General features: G+C 42.6%; 1 protein-coding gene across 5 annotated transcripts in view; it reads right to left on the minus strand.

Annotated features, from left to right (window-relative positions):
- LOC145722174 (uncharacterized) overlaps nt 1-17,569 on the minus strand; it is an 88,287-nt gene extending 70,718 nt beyond the window's left edge. For 3 of the 5 annotated variants that reach the window (XR_014146252.1, XR_014146253.1, XM_081823855.1), the window contains exon 1: nt 16,885-17,394. Coding sequence is in view for 1 of the 5 variants with exons in the window: in XM_081823855.1 (XP_081679981.1) it covers nt 16,885-16,974 (90 nt within the window). In the remaining 4 variants the exon portion in view is untranslated. Of the gene's footprint in view, nt 1-3,495; nt 3,626-16,884 lie in introns of all 5 variants that reach the window. The other 2 variants (XR_014146255.1, XR_014146254.1) reach the window with 2 other exon arrangements.
- Nucleotides 17,570-19,543: the final 1,974 nt, after the last annotated feature.

A 19,543-nucleotide genomic window follows, 5' to 3' on the forward strand; every position in this document is an offset into this window, starting at 1 on the left:
GTTGAATCTCAGATCTGTACCTCTGAAACAAATAATGCAATATATGTTAAGAAAAAAAAAAAAGAAGATAGCAGGAGGGGAAGAATGAAGGGGGGGAAATCGGAGGGGTAGACGAACCATGAGAGATGATGGACTCTGAAAAACAAACTGAGGGTTCTAGAGGGGAGGGGGGTGGGAGGATGGGGTAGCCTGGTGATGGGTATTGAGGAGGGCACATTCTGCATGGAGCACTGGGTGTTATGCACAAACAATGAATCATGGAACACTACATCTAAAACTAATGATGTAATGTATGGGGATTAACATAAGAATAAAAAAATTAAAAAAAAAACCACAATATAACTGCTGTCCTTTATTGAAAGGGGAAATTTGGAGACAGACACACACACACACACACACACACACGAAGTATGCTATATGAACATGAAGGCAGAGATCAGGGTGTTGCATCTACAAGCCAAAGAAGGGCAAAATTGTGTTTATTAGTTTCCTAGGGCTACCATAACAAAATACCACCCACTGGGTGGCTTAAACAAAAGAAATGTATTGTCTCACAGTCCTGGAGGTTGGAAGTCCTAGATCAACGTGTTGGCAAATTTGGTTCTTTCTCAGGGCTATGAGGGAAAGTTCTGTTCAGGCCTCTCTCCTTGGCTTGTAGACAGACATCTTCCCCCTATGTCTTCACATCGCCTTCTGTCCATATGAGTCTGTGTCAAAAACCCTCCCTTCTTATAAAAATGCCATCCATAGGGATCCTGGGTGGCTCAGTTGGTTAAGCAACTGCCTTCGGCTCAGATCATGATCCTGGAGTCCTAGGATCGAGTCCCTCATCGGGCTCCCTGCTCAGCGGGGTGTCTGCTTCTCCCTCTGACCCTCCCCCCTCTCGTGCTCTCTCTCTCATTCCCTCTCTCTCAAATGAATAAATAAAATCTTAAAAAAAAAAAAGCCAGCCATACTGGATTAGGATGAACCCTAATGACCTCCTTTATTTTGATTAAAGACCCTATCTCTATATAAGGTCACAGTAGGAGAACTGAGTGTTAGGACCTCAACATACACATTTTGGGGGAACATAATTCAACCATAACAGGCAGCAAATGACCAGAAGTTAGGAGAGAGGCATGAAACAGATTCTTCCTCATATCCCTCAGAAGGAGCTAACTCTGTTGCTTACGCCACCCTGTCTGTGGACCTTTGCTATGGCAGCCTTAGGAAACAAGTATGGGAACCATAAGTAAAAGGCATTTTTCCAAGAGCTAAAATTGCAACTGGAAATCAATGAGAGGTTATAACACATTGAAGATCTGAAGTTCAGCACTCAGATGCCTCTATCCAAATCAGCTGACAGATAAAAATATTCCAAAAGTCACTGTGAGTGATTTTACATGTGTTAGTTACAAATACCAAGGTTTGGAAGTCCTCACATTTCACACTTTTTCAAAATAGAAATCCAGGCAATAATATTCCTGATCCTAATTTATATTCCTACACAAATATGGAAACATAAATTGAAGCAAACCAACAATCAAAAATCAAAATATTTAGGGATAAAAGGTAGCATTTAACTAATTTCAGTTAATAGTTGAGAAAAATTAAGGGTTTTTTTGAGAAAAATTAAGTTTTTTTAAAAAAATACATATGATTTATCTAAATTCAGGAAGTTAGGGTGCTAGGTCACTTACTCAGACCCACTATATAAATACTGTGATCTCTTTATTCTTAACCAAATGCTCTTTCAGCCAGCTAGCTCCCTCCCTCCTTCTTTTGAATTCAACACAGAAATATCATACTATATAATTTCAATTTAGGGTTTTTAAAGTATTTTTTTACATATATATTTTTGCTCATCTTTGTCCTAAATGGCAGAATTTGTTCTATCAGTTTCATAGATGACAGAGTGGGAGCTCAAGATCACTCATGATAACTAAGTTAGGTAGACAGAACCTGAACCCTGGCTTCAGATTCCAAATCCAATCCACTTTCCACTACACTTCAGCTGCCTCCCTAATACTAAACAAAGGCATCAGAACTCAAAGCCAATTGGTTTACGTAATCGAGGAAATCAGATCTTGTCTTCAGTGGTGAAACTAAAGCTTCAGTATAAAAGTTTCTATGAGTCACTGGTTTTTGAAACCAATATTGTGCTTTCTTCAAAAAAATACATATACATTTTTCAAATTCCTGCCCTAAATATGGTGACAATGGTGTGAGTTTTCGTTTTGTGTTATGAAAGACCAACCAGTGTTGAGCATAACCCCTGCCAGGTGGGGTTCTCAAACACTGCTAACCATTGTTGCCTTTCCAAAACTATGGGATGCCACCAATGTGTTCACGCCTCAGTTAAGCAGAGCGCTTCCATCCTTGGGCACTTGGGCTAAGACAGCGCTGTCAGCATTCTCTCATTTCTGATAACAGCACTATGAGTTGGGTTTAGTGAAGAGTGTGGGCCTAGAAACCAGCAGACTTGACTTCAGGTTCTGGTTCTGCCACTTGCTAGCTGGGTCAATGTTGTTCAGTTACTCAATCTCTATATACCTCAGGGTCCCCCTCTATAAAATGGGGATGATGACTAGAAGTGCTAGCAGTGCAGTAATACATAGTGGTTCTCAATTTTAGTCATCAGTAGTATTAATCTAAAGCATCCCATTAATTGGAAGACATATTTAAGCCATCAAGGCAACAGAGGACAGAACACTGGACGGTGATAGCCACTGGTGTTCTTTCCTTCATCAGACTGCGCTCAATGTATTTTTATTCTGGAAACTGTGAGCGTATGTTATCCCTGTTTTCATTTGATGGATCATGTTCCCCCTTCTGCTTTAGCTATTGGAAAATCAGAGCCAAATTGAAGGTTCAACCCTAATGACAATGCAGAACTGGAAGCCCTATGAATCTTTGACCTGATGTTTCCTTTTCTTGACCAGCATTCGATTCGGTTTATATTTTTTTCTTATCTTAGTTTTCATTTCCCATTGTATTTAAATGGTTTCTTTTAAATTATTTTATTAGCACCACGCTCTAACCAACTGAGCTAACCAGCCAGCTACATCTTTTAAATTATTTTAAGTATTTTGTGGGACAAAGTCAGGTATGTCACTAGGTTACTTAGGACTTGCAACCTGTTGGAGTATAAACATGGGACATTTTGATTTCTTTCAATAGTTGCTCCCAAGTCCCAGTTATCTTCTATCAAATCATTCTGTATGCTTTCACAGCCTCTTAGATATAGTCCATAGCCCTCTCTTCACTTTCAGTTGTTAAAATTTATTCCGGTACAATATAAACTCCAACCTCCTATGCAGTTCAAAGCGCTATACCTTTCTTCTCCACTCAACACAGTCCTAGCTCCTGCATTCGTTTGGGGTGGTATATTAGTGAGGGCTCTCCAGAGAAACAGAACCAATAGGATATTATATTCAATATGTAGTTATAGTTAGAGAGACAGATAAATAGATAGAGATTTATTATAAGGAATTGGCTCATGTGATTACAGACCCTGAGAAGTTCCAAGATCTGCAGTTGGAAGCTGGAAACCCAAGACAGCTGATGTTCTCAGTTCAAATTCCAGTCGAAGTTCAAAGGCCTGACAACCAGGAGAGCCAATGATGTTAGTTCCAGTCCGAATCTGAGAATGAAAGCAAGAGACCAATGCTCCATCTCAGAGACAATCAGGCAGAGTTCAATTTCTCTCTTACTCAGCCTTTTATTCTATTCAGACCATCAACAAACAAACTGAATGAGGCCCACCCAGAATGGGGAGGGCAATCTGCTCTACTCAATTCCACTGACTCAAATGTTAACCTCATCCAGAAACACCCTCACAGATAGACCCAGAATACTGTTTCATCAAATATCTGGGCACATTGTCCATCACAGTTAACATATAAAATTAACCATAACAAGAGGTCAAGAGGGAAGGAGAAAGAGCAAACTTGTTTTTACTTAACTGGTTGAGGTCTTCCCATGCTGTATTGCTAATTATCCAGCTCATGCCAGTCAATGACCACACCTCCAGTGTGACAGATATTCATGCAGAGGTTCTTTGAAGCTCCTGAAGGCTCCCTCTCCCTCCTCCTACTTTATAAATCCCTGACTGGAAGATGTGGCTCCAGCCCCACTTCTACTCCTGGGTTCTCTTTTCACTTCAGTTCCCTCCAAGGGTGGCTTATGCAATATCCACTTGTTGTTGGGTATCTGTGCAATAGACAATTCTCTTCAGGGGGAAAACAGCAAGATGGCTCAAACCCAAATCCCTGAAATCCACTGTGTCCAGTTTTCCCATGGGAAACTCAAGCTCAGTGGCCCAGTGGCATGAGAGCATGCAGCTACTCCAAGTGGTGGACAATCTCGCTGTACTCTCCACATCTCTCCAATTCTCCTTGACACAGATGAGAAAGAGCTAATCTGCTGTGAATATCCAACCAGGGGAAGGAGATACCAGTCTCCTTTTCATGGTGGAAGCCCCAATCTCTATACCCAATTCTCTTGAGGATGCCCCTACCTCCCCTTACTTGGCTTGGGTGGGAAGCTGCTCCCTAAACCTCATCCAGGGAAATGCAATTGTAGCCATGACTGATGACACTCTTTTAGACTCTCATTCCTTTCTTGGTCTTCTCTGTAGAGGATAATGTCTACAACAAGGGTAACACCATCTCCTAGGGGCACTTTAGAAATACATGAAGCTATTAACTGGTTGACATAATGAATGAGAGACTGCACTGACACTTAATGGGCAAGTCCAGGGATTCCAGACTGCCAGGAATGCATGGGATTATCCCACACCAAGAATGGTCTCATATCCAGCATGTCCTTCCTGTGTCCTGCAAGACATTTTATAATTATCTGAGCCTAGCACCTAATTCCATTGTATATAAAAAATACAAGGTATTTTTATATAGCTTTAATAGACCTTGGATTTTCCAGAAACAGAACTACCATGTGAATCAAGGGAAGATTATACAGTGCTTATTTTTTTTTGGAACTCTACCAAGAACTCTTGACAATTTTGGACAATCACATCACCAATGACAAGGCCAGTTGTACTGCTTAAGCTGCCAATCTATGGACCCACATTTTATCTGTTCCATTGATAATAAATCTATATGTAAAAAGAAATTTACTTATTTAGGTCTTATTTCAATATGTTAAATATAAAGACAAGGTGTTAACAATATTCAACTTTATATTGGCTTCCTTTTTTTTAAGGTCCAAACTTGTTCATTATAAGTAGGCCAAGCAACTGACTACTTCTTTATGACTTCTAGTGTCGTTGTGCCCCAGGAAATAACTACTACAGCAGATATTACTTTGATTACAAATTACCTCCCTTTTATTTATATTAAACATTAGTTTTTCACTTCAATTCATTCAATCCTGTTTCAGCTCAGTTGGAATCGACTCAATTCAAATTCTGACTATTCTCTGAATTTCTGAGATCAGCCTTCATTCCTTCTTCTGGAAGATTTGAGATTGCACAAAATAGATCAGAGATGACATAATTGTGGCAAGTGTCCATGCAGACATGGCTAATCAATCATGACCCTTTTTCTCACCAAGTCTTGATCCATCCTGAGACTGTTTTTCAAAACACTTCAGAGTAGTCATGATCAATGGATTGGAGTTGGCGCAGGAGAAGCAGCTCAAAAGTCACTGGACAAAGAGTCAGGTGGACTTGGCCCAAGCCTCGGCTCTGAAGTTACCGGATATGTGACCTTGAGCAAGTACTTAACCTCATTGGGTCTTAGTCTCTTTTTCTGTTAAAATGGGAACAGCAACCCCTAAGTCACAGAGTTCTAGAAAAGATCATCTGAGATAATAGATACCAGGCTTTGCAAATGGCATAGGGCTTGATGAACCTGAGTAGCTCTTCCTATGATGATCTCCATAACATTCTGAGATTTACTGACTAGGCCCAGGGGAGGGTTAGCAGACTCCCCATCTGGGACATTTGTTGCCACTGGTGCTCAGAGCCAATTTTCTGTCTTTATCTGGACTTCTAGGTGGTGAGTCTGGCCATGAGACAAGTATTTGAAAACATAGACTGTAAGGTCAGCAATTGTGGGTTTGAATCTCAGATCTCTTCTTTCTTAGCTGTGTAAACAAATTGCTTTAACCCATCAGGCTCCATTTATCCCTCTGTAAAAGAGGGGAAATAATCATATATGTATTTAAAAATGACTATGAGATTTATATGAACTAATTAAACCTTTATCCCGGGGGGTGGCATAGGGTGAGTGCTCAGTAAATGGTAATAAATAGGTTAGGTTGAGGGAGAGTCCCATTATAATTCAGAATTTGTCCTAGGTGGGAAATTTCACACCCTATAGAGCCCTTCCACAAGACTTTAAAAGCCTTTTCTAATCAGTTTCATGAACCATGAATTTAAGGGTTAGGCTGCCCAGCCTTTCTGACTTGGATTCCCCTTTTAAAAAAATCACAAAAGGGAACATGGAAAAACGGAGCTATACCCTTGACAGTCTGCACAATTGCCTGTCTCCCCTGACCTTCACTGCAGCTATTTTCTGTAGCTGAAATTGGTGCTGTCCATTTTGAAGATTTCCTGCAGGTTCTAGAAGGAGTCAGTAAAAATAAAATCACTAAAACGCCATGGAGGAATGTTTGATTAAGCAAAGCTCTTTAATAAAAAAAGATATTTTCCCATAGATTGGTGTGAAAGGTTTTCAGCCAGCCTTTAGCTCAAGGAGCACCTTGGACAAATACTTCTCAGGTGGGTTGAATCTCAGGCAAACAAAATCATCCTCTGTCCTTCAGTCTAAGGAAGGAGCAAGTGCAGTGTTCTAGAATGTTCCTGGCATTAACCACAGCAAGAAATGAGAGGAATTCTTGACATTTCAGAACTCTTATGTGGCAATTTCTTTGAACATTCTTTTAAAAGGAGGGTGAATTTAAAAAAAAATCTTTCAATAGTTGCATTGTCGTATCTGAGCATTCCTTATACGGTGGATTTTCTCTAATGATCTAAATGATTCTAGGGAAGATGGTTTCCCCTCCACTAAGGGCACAGCAAAGCGATCCTAACAGAGACATGAATGTAAATTGCTCTGGGATGGAAAGTTGACTGAATTGTAACGAGTGGCAGCTACCAACAGAGAGCCTCGGCTGCCTTTCATAAACCAGGGTCTGGCTCATCCCTCTGTTTCCTCTGACCTCAGGAGGCGGGATACAAGGTGCGCCAGGGTCTGTGACAGTCCTGAGTTTCCTGAGCACTGTGCAGGGTGTGAGCTTTGCCTGGCTACCATGATCTCAACCCTGACTGAAACCGTTACCATATTTGGGCATCCTTACGGCTCAGTCTATCAGCAGAAAATGCATCATAACAGCAGGGGCAGAGGCTACAGCCAGAGCAAAAGGCAGGAGTAAGGAAGGGAGGGGGACAGAGAGAGGAAGGGAGAGGGGCAGGCAGCCAATGACTGAGAGAAATACACTGAGCCCCACGGAGAGACACGCAGAGACAAGACCTACCTACTGGCAGACACACAGGAAATGAAGCAGAGTGTTGGACTGGAGAGGAGAAAGAGAAAAGAGAATACAAGGAATGAAGAAGAGGCAGAAAGAGACCCAAGTTACACTCTCTCTTTCTCTCTCTGTCTCTCTGCAGTTAATATATAGAGGTATATACATCTGTTACATATATGTATGTGTGTGTGTGTGTGTGTGTGTGTGTGTGTGTTTATGTTGCTAACCCTTTCACACACCAGCCAACCTTGCTGGTCAATGACCTAGTAGGGTCTCCAGTCCATGTTCCCACAGAGTGTGGATGTAGAACGTAAAGTACTAGTGACCTCAAGTACATCAAATCCCCTTCAGGTGTAAGGATCTCACCGAGGCACCTGACACAGGATCTGGAAGAAAAAGTCCTCTTCTCTTGGAAAACTATCAGCATCTCTAACCAATTCGTTGTCTAATTTGCACTTAACCAGAATAAATAAACTCTCAATTAGCATGTACTACTTCTTAGGTTTTCCTTCAATATCAACTCAATTTTCATCCCTTCACAAGAAATCATTTAGAATCCTGTGGACAACCTTTCTCCTCATTAGCTTCTTGGCCCCCCCACACCCTGCTGGAGAAGATGAGATTTGTTTAAGAATTGACTGCTTCAGTTCCACACTTTTGCTAGGAATTTCATCTCACCTGTGAGAAGCTCTAAGCGAATGCTCACTCTTTTGCCCAAAACGTGGTAGATGTGAATTGAAGTAACTGGTTTTCTTTCTATCTTTCTTTCCATTTTTGGCAGGAAGGGGTTCAATATTTTGGCATAATTTCCTTTCCTGGATTCATGCCCACAGCCCTGGAAGAGTTTAGCTATCAATCCTCTAAAGTTTGATTGATTTGTCATTTTCTGATGCTGGAATGAGTTTGTTAGGGGAAATTTATGAACACATTACCCTAACTGGCAAAGGCCTTGAGTGCTTGAGGATTTCCTGAAGAGACACTCCAAGAATCTTCTGTGGCTTTTTGTTTTTCCTTAAGATGTGGTGTGATTTTCATGGTCTATTTGTCATAATGCTTTCCTGACGTAAAATACTCATACAGCATAAATAATCTCCCTGAAATACTTTGTATCTTTCCAATCTGGAAGTCTGAGCTTAAGCTCCCTGCCTTAAATACATTGCAGACAATTTATCCATTGGAAGAGACAGCAGGTTTCTATCGGGTCCAAACAGTACTTTTTTATTATATGTACCTGTTTTTAGCATGCCTGAGTACACAGATTTGGTCTTTTGATGTTTCCAATGCTATGTTGTTGACTGCATTAACATTAATTATTGGTAGAACTTCTTTTTGGATGTTCGTCTCTCTCCCATTTGGTGCTTTTTGCTTCAAATTTCTTGCGTCTGGTACTAATATTGCCCCTTCTGCATACTTTCGTAGCATTTACATGGGATCCCTTTGTCCACCCCTTTATTTTCATCCTCTCAATCTCATTCTGGCATAAGTGTGTCTCTTATAAATAGCTGATAGCTTGCTTTGTATTGTTTCACCCCATATAAGAGTATTTGTCTTTTAAAAGAGGCATTTAACTCATTCGTATTTATCAATTTGGACATATATCCTGCCACTTTGTTTCATATTTATATCCATTCATTTACTATGTGTTTTTGCAAATATTTTCTCTGCTTTCTTGTTGTTTCTCAGATATAGAGACTTTGTCCATTGCATTTGACTTGTGGTTGTAACCACAGTGATGTTGATGCATATTGAAATGTACCTTTTGATACCATGCCTTGAAGAAGGGATATTTGTCTTGAAGTTAATGATACCCGAACTTGGCAAATCTTCTTGACAGTGACTGCCATCAGGACATGCTTAGTTCTGATGGGATTTAACTACAATAAAGGTGCTCTGGACATGGAGTCAGCCTGGGCTTGGAACTTGCCTGCTCCCCACCCTCCAACACACACACATACATGCTTGCTATGTGACTCTGGATATTTAATTAACCTCTGTCCCCACTAATTTCCCCATCTGTAAAAATCTTACGGTGATTGAAGAGGTACACTGGAGCAACATGGAGAAGCACTTTCCATAATTCTAGGCTTACTGCAATGTCTTAACAATGTCTCTATAAAAATAAAATTCCATCTCTCTTGGTTTGTGGTGCGTTTCCTTTTCAGAGCTGGGCTCTGGTTGCTGTGCAGGAAAAGGAAAAGGCACGTGAGCTATGTTATCTGCTTGTCATCACAAGAGAAGCCAAGTGACAGGCCATGGGTTGAAGCCCATCCGGAGCACTGGGGTGGGCCTCAGAATTCCACAGTGAAGACTCAGCGATAAGATGGTGCCAGGGTGGGGGTTGCTGAATGGCTGGGGCTTCTGCTGACCAGGGTGGGGTCCCCGTGGAAAGAGAGATGAGGAAGGAATGTGACTTCTAGAGCCACCAAATAAGGAAGGACATCATCTCTGCTTCATTCAAGTGTAGATGTCAGCCCCCAGAGCTACTCACCCCACACCATCTGGTGCCCCCTAACCACGGGTTTGAGAAGACCCACGTCAAGCTCTGAGCTAAGTAGGGAACACGTACACCAACAGGTCAAACATCTCTTTTATTTCTCCCTAAGTGATTTCTAACCTCTCATTTTTTCCCCCTTTTCCTTCATTTGTGGTACATAACTTACCTAGAAAAGAGGACAGCTGTCCTTTGAAGGCAGGAGTTGCTTTAAGCATCACAAAGCTCCCGTAAGCCTCAGCCCCCTCCCCTGCCCTACCCAGTAGGGCTTTGTCCAGGTTGGTCATTCTGATCTGTTACTAACCAAAACTGAGTCCCCAGAGAGCAATTGGGTTGTGCCTCCAGAGGTCATTTCCTTGCCAAACATTCCTTTTCAGTGAGATGACATTTTCATCCCCTGGTAAACAATCCCCAGCCCGCACAAAGCAGAGAAGGGTGCCTAGCCCGCTTCAGGGCTCTCCTCTTAGTCCTGAGCTGATTCCAACCCCAGAGGCGTCAGTCTGCTCTATAAATTCCTTTGTGAAACCTGAGAGCCTGGGCTCAGAAGGAGAGCAAAGATCTTGGAGGGGTTACAGTTTCCCTCCTCCCTAAAAGGTCTGCTTGGGTTGGCAGCAGAAGAGTCTGTTTTTCCAAAGAGGCTCTTCCCTTTCTTATGTGAATTCAGTTTAGAAAACCCTGCCAGGCTCCTTCTAAGGGGGAGAGGTAAGGTCACCTCCCTTGCAGGTTGACATAGGAAAGGGATGACATGCCTGGGGTTGTGTGTGGGGGGGGGGGGTTGTTTCTAGTTAAACGTGTCTGGACCTCTTTCTGAAAGAGTCACTTATTAGGAAGGGCATGGTTCCACTTACCAGGTGGCACAGAAGATGAAGGCTGGGGTCCTTGGAACTTCACCTGCCTTTAGTTTCAGTCCCTGTAGTTTTTGAGGTGGCTCGGGGGCGAGAGAAAAGAGGAAGGAAGGAAGGAAGGAAGGAAGGAAGAAGGGAAAGGAGGGATGAAGGAAGGAAGGAAAGAAACCTTTATGCGGCTGGCCTTGGGCGGAGCCACTCACAGTGTCTGTCGCCCACCTGAGTCCCTCACCACCCACAGGGACTCTCCTTCTCCACTAACCTCCGGGGCCATTTTTTATTCATGTTTTAGCCATTAGTACACAGTCAACCCCAGAATTTGGAAATGAACCTAGAAGTCATCCGCGGTCAAATGTTAGAAAACTCATCTTTTGAAAGCAATACACTGTTTTGGTGGCAGGAAAGGAGAGTAAATGAAGAAAGAAGTCAGCTGCCACCTTCCCGGAAGACTTTCCATTTCAGCGTTTGCGGGGGGCGGGGCGGGGGTGCCCTGGGACCTCACAGAGGTTCGACAAGGGTTCAGGTTCCCCCCTGGATCCACGGGGTGTGCCTGAGCAGGTGTGCGCGGACGGCGGCCGCATCTTCATCCGCTCACCAGAAACAGCGCCTTGCCATTTCCAGGGGACAGCGGCGGGGGGCGGGCCAGCGGGTCACGGGTGAGCCATTCTGGCTGCGCGACGCTTGCCCCAACCTGCCGCCCGGCCGGCGGCTCAGAGGCGGATGCAGGCCGAGGGCTCGGGCCGCGGGGGCCCAGGTCTGCAAACCGGCGGGCAGGGCGCTACGCCCGCAGGCAGCCTGCTGCCCGCTGCCGTGCCCTCCCTCGGACGCCAAGCCCACCGCCTTCTTCGTGTTCGCTTCGCACCAGACACAGGTTCACCGAGTGCCTGCTGTGTTCCCGGGCCCGGCTCTAAGTGCCTGGCTTCGATCAGTGAGACAAACAGGCAAACATCCCTTGCTTTACGGAGCTTAGGTTCTAGGGTTCCTATTTTACTAAGAAGTTGTCTTTATCTTCAAATTTGAAAAGGTACAGAAAAATGGTAAGAACAGCAGTCGGTGAGAACCCTTATACTCTTCACCCAGAGTCAGTTGTTAATATTTTATAGTTGTGCTCTTTTTTTTTTTCTCAGCCTTTTCTCTCTAGATATATATACACACACAGAGTTTTTTTTGAACCATTCAAAAGCAGGTATCATGACATCTCACCCCTAAATAATGCAGAATATATAATAAGGACATCCTCCTCCATTACCTCGAAACCATTACTGCACATGAGAAAACTATCATTAATAGTGTTTAAAATACAAGCTGGATTCAGATTTCTTTAATTGTTCCCCAAATGTATTTTATGGTTTTTGTTTTTTAAATTACGGGATCCAACCAAAGTTCATGCATTTTGCTTGATTGTTATGTCCCTTTAAGTTTCTTTTAATCTAGAAAAGCTGATTCTTTTTTTGTTTGGCTTTTCAAGTCATTGACCTATTTGAAGAGCCCAACTGGTTGTTTTGTTGAAGGTCCGACGTTCTGGATTTGTCTGAATGTTGCCTCATGATTGGATTCAGGCTAATGATTTGTGGTAAGAACATTTCATAAATGCTGGTGTGCACTTCTTATTGCAACCCTTTAGGAAATACGTAATGTCAGGTTGTCCCGCAGGAAGAGGCTAAATAAACATTGAATGAATAATTTGCATATAAGATGTATTTTTTCCCAAAGTCTTACAGTCACAATTCTGAGGTTCTGACAAGGATGGTTTAATTGTTCACTACAACCTCAAAAATACATATACATGTATATTTACATACATATTCACGTAAATGTCAACCCTAGGATGGTATTCTCAACTCTAGATGGAAAATAGAATCCACTGGAATAGAGCCCTGAGCCCTAGCGTTCCTTTCGACAATAAGTTTGGTCGCTCATGAAAGTGGAGGCACTGGGTCTCTCCATTTTAAAGGTGCTTTTTACCCTTATTATTTAATAAATAATCTCTGTGTGATCCTTTAGTACTATGAGAATATCCTGATGCCCAGAGACCTTTCATAAAATAGTTTCAGCACTCATCAATGAGTTTTGCTTGGGTCAATTATTTTACTGGGATGAACTTTCTAATTTTAGCCTTCTCTCTACATTACTTAGCTGGCATTCTTCTATAAAGAAGAGTTTCCCTTTCCCTTCCTTTCTCTATTTACTTGTTTATATATTTATACTATTTATTTTCTTATAAACTTTATAAGGTTTTTTTTTAAGATTTATTTACTTTAGAGAGAGAGTGAGAGAGAGAGAAAGAGAGGGCACGTAAGTATGGGGGGGGCAGAGAGAGAGAGAATCTTCCAGCAGACTCCCCACTGAGCATGGAACCAGATCTCACCAACCACGGCATCAGGCATGACCTGAGCAGAAACCAAGAGCCGGAGGCTCAACCAACTAAGCCACGCAGGTGCCCCGTATTTATATTATTTATTTATTGAGTATCACTAAGGACCCAATAGATTGTTTCATTCCTAAGTTACCATCATTATTCTTTTTGACACTCAACATATCCCAAATTTGGATAGCAGGAGCCCCTTACAGCTGCGCCTTTGGCAAATCCTACATTAGTCATGAGTACCTGCTTGCTTTCTGCCACAGAATATCTAAGCTCATCTTGTACCTTCCTTGTCCCAAACCTGGAATCAGCAATTTCTCCAAGGAATGAGAGCCTATATATATATATTTAAAGTGATAGATCTATACCCCTCTGTATAAGCAGAGATAGAAAACAAGAAATATTACATATGTGGGCATTTACTTTGAAGGGAATGGAGCACCACGTATCAGCTAGCATATCTTTGTGAAGAAAAATACTTTTCATCTGGGGATGGAGGATGGGCCTAGAAGTAGGAAGACCTGGATTTGTACCCTGACCCTGCATGTGATTTGGGACGAGCCACCTGACCTCTTCAGGTGTCACTTGCTCCAAGGTGTTTAATTAGGGGCCTGGACTAGACAATCTTGAAGGCTTTTCTACATGCCAAAATTCAATATTCAAAAGAACTCGAAAATACCTAGTTATAAAAAGGGTTTTGAACCAGTGGAAAAGGGGTAGTTCCAGGAGGATTTTAGTGGCAGGAACTTCATCTTTCAGCTCTGTCTCCCTTGATCTAGTAAGACTCATTGTAAAATGTGCTTAATGGATGTTTTTGTTGGTGATGGTCTTTTCTGAAGCTAGAATGTGATAAACAGACTAAACTGCCAAGATTTAGGTGAACCATAAGAAATGATGTTGCATTGAGATTTTAAGTATCGGGATGTGTACAAAGGGAGGTTTTAGGCTTTCAAGTGGAAGGGTCCTGCCTGCCTGAGCCTGGCCCTTCCTAATGGCCAATGACTCAATGACCGCTCAGTGATTTTACTGATTTTTACTAAATTTCTCTGCTTCCCAAAGAACCCATACTTAAGATGTCTTGCAGCACTTTCTTTTTTATTAGGAAACTCCAAACTACACCAAGACGCTTTTTCCAATACTCTTTACCCGAGGTCAGAAATTGCATTTAAAAAATAATTTTTCCCTGCTTTAATAAATTGGCTAAAAAGGTTAAATGGATTTCCCTTCTATGTTTGCAGTCACAGAAGCACTTATCTCTTACCCCAAGTGGATGTCCTATATAATTGGATGTGAAGTAATTCCAAAGTTGCATCAAAATCTTTTCAGAGCGTTACTATGACAATTGGACCTTTTTTTTTTTTTCAAAACCTCTTCAATGCAAACTCTCCACCATCCTGCTGTGCATTCAGTGAAATTTCATCTTATGAAGTAAGTTTAGCTTTTCAGAAAATTTAGGGGCAGGAAGGGGAATTGTTATGCATTCACATTAGCTGATTCTCCTGCACACCCATTCTTCCCCTAGTAAGAGACAGTCCCCTCATCCTTATCATCAGCTCAGAATGTTGGTTGTTAAAGGCTCTGCCTTACTAAGACTATGGAAATTAATGCAGGGGCCTAAAAAAGAACCCACTGTTTGGAGAAATAAGACTTTTTTTTCTTTCTTTCTTTTTTTTTTTTTTTTTAATGTATTTGACAGAGAGAGACACAGCGAGAGAGGGAACACAAGCAGGGGGAGTGGGAGAGGGAGAAGCAGACTCCCCGCGGGGCAGGGAGCCCGATGTGAGGCTCGATCCCAGGACCCTGGGATCATGACCTGAGCCAAAGGCAGACGCTTAACCAACTGAGCCACCAGGTGCCCTGGAGAAATAAGACTTTGTAATATAAAGTCTCTGACAGCCCTTCCTGTCCATTTATCAGTCCTTTTTCTATATGGATTCCAGCAAAGGCAAGAATTTAGGCAGAGATCTCTAAGGTCTGGGGGAGTTTGGAAAAGCATTTTCAAAATGACTATTGCTTTGATTTAGTTTTGGCCCCAAGTTCCTGTTGACATTTCTATTCCTGTTAACAGAAGGTGTGAAATTTTCATGTTTATCAAAGGGGGTGTGTCTTTAAAATGACTGGGCTAGTGAAGGCTTTATGGACCATTTCCTCTTTTAGAGGCTTTGGAGAATCAACTCTGCCATCTGCATATAATGCAGCAGTCATGAATGTTTATTTCTACCTTTTGATTCAGTGGTTTGAAGACCTCAATAAAGTTTTAGGGCCCCAGAGATCATTTCGTTCAAAACTCTCCTTTGGTAACAGGAGGATTTGAGATCCTAAGAGGTGAGAGGACTTGCTCAACTAGACACAGGGCAGGGCCAGGATTAAAAACCAGGCTCCCTGTTTCCTCATCCCACACCCTTCGTGCTTACACACTTCCCTGACCCTCCTTGGCTTTGTGGCAGAAGCAGCATGTTCTGTTGTCTGCAGTTGCCTTTAAATACTTCAGTAAAACTGCAAAAACTCCATGAGGGCAAGAGAATTTGTCTGCTGTGAGCTTTGGTGTATCTCAGCTCTATAAAAATGGCTGACACATAATAAGGCCAAATAAATATTGAATAAAGTGTGTGTGTGTGTGTGTATTTTCCATAATCTTAGTAAAGGCAGAATCTTTAACAACCAAAATTCAGAAACTGGCATAAGGATAGCTTGACTGCCTCCTCTACCTTCAAGAATACATGTACATTTATTTACATACATATTCACTTAAATCTATATCCTATGCTGGTATTCTCAAAGCTGGGTGGAAATTAGAATCAACTGGAGAATTCTTCTGAATGCCAATACCTGGAACTTAGAGCAAAGATCCAGATTTCATTTACCTAAGGTGAGGCTGGAGTATTAGCATCTTTTAAAAGCTTCACAGCCAATTCTAAGATGCACCCAGCCCTGCCTTCCTAACGGCCCTGGGAAATGTTCACCTCTGAGGTACTCTAACTGGCGCAGTGCACTTGTTGGGGTTAGTCAGGATTTAGAAGAGCCTATCAGCCGTGCATGTTCCAGAAGAGGCTACCACAAGCCCTCTAACCATCTTTATCTCTTATTAGTACTAAAGAATTCTTTGTTAATTAGCATTAGCAATATTACAAATTATTTGTCCTTGAAAGGAGGATTCAAGATATGCGGTGTGGTGAGAAAAACATCTACCGATACTGCCAGGTGTTAGCTAGATATTTAGCCCTACTATGTGTCAGACATTTTGTTATGCCCTTGGGAGTCCTGGGCCTATAGTGAGTACAAGGACTTTGTCAGATCTTGTGTTGGGCCATACATGGAACGTTCTGTCATCTGATTAGACCAGAAAATGAGCTGACATTTGCTGCTAGGATGTGGTTTCATTTGCCTCAGCTGAAGCTTTTATTGCTGTTTGTTGTATGAGGGCCTAAAACGGGGCCGGTTTCCTTGAGTTTATAGAACAGTCCACGTGGCCGTGTGTGCCTCTTGGCTGACATGGGTTCATATGTGCACAATTTGGGTTGAGACATGTAATTTACTATAACAAGGCACCTGCTATAAGGTGTGGAGGTGAGACCTACAGCCCTCACCTACCTCTCCCTCTGGGGGCCGCCGATACCCGCAAAAGGGAAGTTACGCCCTGTTGCTTATAAGCAGGGTGCGTGCACTTTGTACCCAGAGCCCTGGGTAGAAGAGGAATTTAGTCTTACCTTTGTCCTTTGAGAGGAGATGAAGGCAGATACCACCCTGCTCAAATGTGTCCCCAGTGTGTTTAGCTTTGCAAATCCAGGTGATTCCATTCCTGGTTGGTGGGGGTGGAGAAACAACCTTGACCCTTGTTTGCTTCATTTTATGACCTGCCTTTGGCATTTTCAAGTGTGTAACTGAGCCATGGCTTGGCTGTAAGGATATTTGGATTCCCAGTCAGGCAAAGTCAGCCACTTCTCTGAGCCAAGGGAGGTGAGTAGCTGCTGGCTCTGGGAATGCTATTAAGAGGGATGGCAAAATGAGCAATTATAAGTACAACAGGGGAACAAGGTGTCTTCTGAGTCAGAATCTGGCTACAGTCCTTGGAGTCATTCCTTTTAGTATCAGGGTGGGTGTTCTAAGGACAAGGAGTGTTAATAACAATAAAATTTTATGTGCTATAAAATGTCTTTGATTGTAGCAAATAAAAGTGACTGTTTTGAAAAACAGCCTACATATCCCTAGATGGGAGAGTGGCTAAATAAGCCATGGTCTGTCCACACATGGAAATCCACGTGGCTGATTAAAATAATGAAAGAGGGGTGCCTGGGTGGCTCAGTCGTTAAGCGTCTGCCTTCAGCTCAGGTCATGATCCCGGGGTCCTGGGATCGAGCCCCACGTCGGGCTCCCTGCTCAGCCGGAAGCCTGCTTCTCCCTCTCCCCCACTTGTGTTCCCTCTCTCGCTGTATCTCTCTCTGTCAAATAAATAAATAAAATCTTTAAAAAAATAAAAAAATAAAATAAAATAAAATAATGAAAGAGATTGGTTTGTGCTGGTAGAAGATGAGCGCTAAGACACGTTATCAGGTGAAAAAAATCAAGTATCGAATCAACACTTGGTAAGATTGCAAATAAGCAACATTCTTTGTTGTTTTACTTTTCAACAATGACATGCATTGACTACTTACGTAGTTAAGAAAATATAATAAGAAAGAAATATCTTAGTAGAAGCACAATGAAGTACAGTAGAACTAGAATGTCGCCAGATTTGGAAAGACGAAATCGTCTTTGGAGTAGAGCTGAGGCACAATTACTGGGGTGGTGTCTGGGCCCATCTTTGGAACTCGGGGGACAGTAGTAAGCACCATGGGCTCTGCTCCTTCGCCTCTCACTCTCTCCGGCTGGAAACAGGCTTCTGATTCTGGTCCCACTGAAATGCATAAATCCTGTGGAAACTGGGTGAAAGTCCCATGAGGTAACTAGGACAAAGCCCAGGAACCATTTCCCTGCTCATTCTGTCCATCGATGGCTAACGCTGGGTTGCTAAATAATGGTAGAACCAGCTGGGAGCTTGTGTCTCTCAATTCCTCTTGGTAAGGCAGGGTGGTGCCTAGTTTGAGAGTATGATCCAGACAAATATACACGTTTCAGAACTTCCCCCACGAGGTGAACTTTTATAGGAAGGAAGTTTGTTTTTAAAAAAACAAGAGACAAAGAACTTGCCTCTGGTTGAGAAGTTCTGTTCTCAATTTTGATAAGAATGATTTGAAAATACAGTTTTGTCTTATGTGTTGTTAGGGAGCTAAATGCATCTAGAACTGCTTTTTGAAGAGCAAATCCTGTCCTATGTTATCACGCCAACTGGCCCAACATGGGGACAGTAGAGCGGAGAGGCCCGGCAGGGATTTTGCTGACGTGAGAATAATGGACGACCTGCCCAGCTCGCTCCTTTCTCTCAGTTCAGCCCATTCCATGAACTGTCCTCAACTGTCATCCTCTGTAAAGACTTCCTGGAGCCTCCCATACAGAATCAGCCAGGTTTGAGAGGAAAACTAGAGGAAGACTAGGGCTTGATGCACCGCTATTCCACATACTTATGCTTGCATTTTTTGAAGTGATCTGAACACTGAAGAGCCTTTTATCAGTTTTGGTTGGGCCTGAGTGCGTCTAGGTATGAGCTGCCCTTGAAAATCTGCTCTGAGCTCAGTGATCCTCTGCTTCTGTTGGATGGAATCAAAACCCTTCAACCTAGTATCCACCAACCAGCTGTGTATCTGCAGCAAGTTACTTAATGTTTCTGTGCCTCACCACCCTCTAAAATGAAAGCGTTGGTCTTGCTTGAACTTTGAGGGTACTGATGGCTGTGGGATTCCATATTCAACACTCTTAGCCTGTGACCCTTCCCCAAGATATCTCTTAATGTTATCCTCAGTTTGGGTCAAGTCTGGAACTAAAAACTCTGCAAAATGGTAGGAAAAGCTACAATGGCCATTTCTCACTTGGATGGAGAAACCAAGGAAGACATAATAGCTGTGTCTGCCTCAAAACAAACAAACAAACAAAACACCAGGAGATTTCCTTTAAGTAAAACCCCTTTTAGGAAAGAACAGTAGGAGACCAGGACAGATACAGGAGTTATTAAGAGGGTTCTTCTTGGGCGCCTGGGTGGCTCAGATGGTTAAGCGTCTGCCTTCGGCTCAGGTCATGGTCCCAGGGTCCTGGGATCAAGTCCCGCATCGGGCTCCCTGCTCCGTGGGAAGCCTGCTTCTCCCTCTGCCTCTCTCTCTCTCTCTCTATCTCTCATGAATAAATAATTAAAATCTTTTTTTAAAAAAAAAAAGAGGGTTCTTCTCTACCAGTGTTTTCTCTTTGGCAGTCAGTGTCTCATTCTGATGGTTCCAG

Source organism: Leptonychotes weddellii, chromosome 6 (genome assembly GCF_054177405.1).
Source record: "Leptonychotes weddellii isolate Sample4059 chromosome 6, ASM5417740v2, whole genome shotgun sequence".
NCBI classification, from domain to species: domain Eukaryota; kingdom Metazoa; phylum Chordata; class Mammalia; order Carnivora; family Phocidae; genus Leptonychotes; species Leptonychotes weddellii.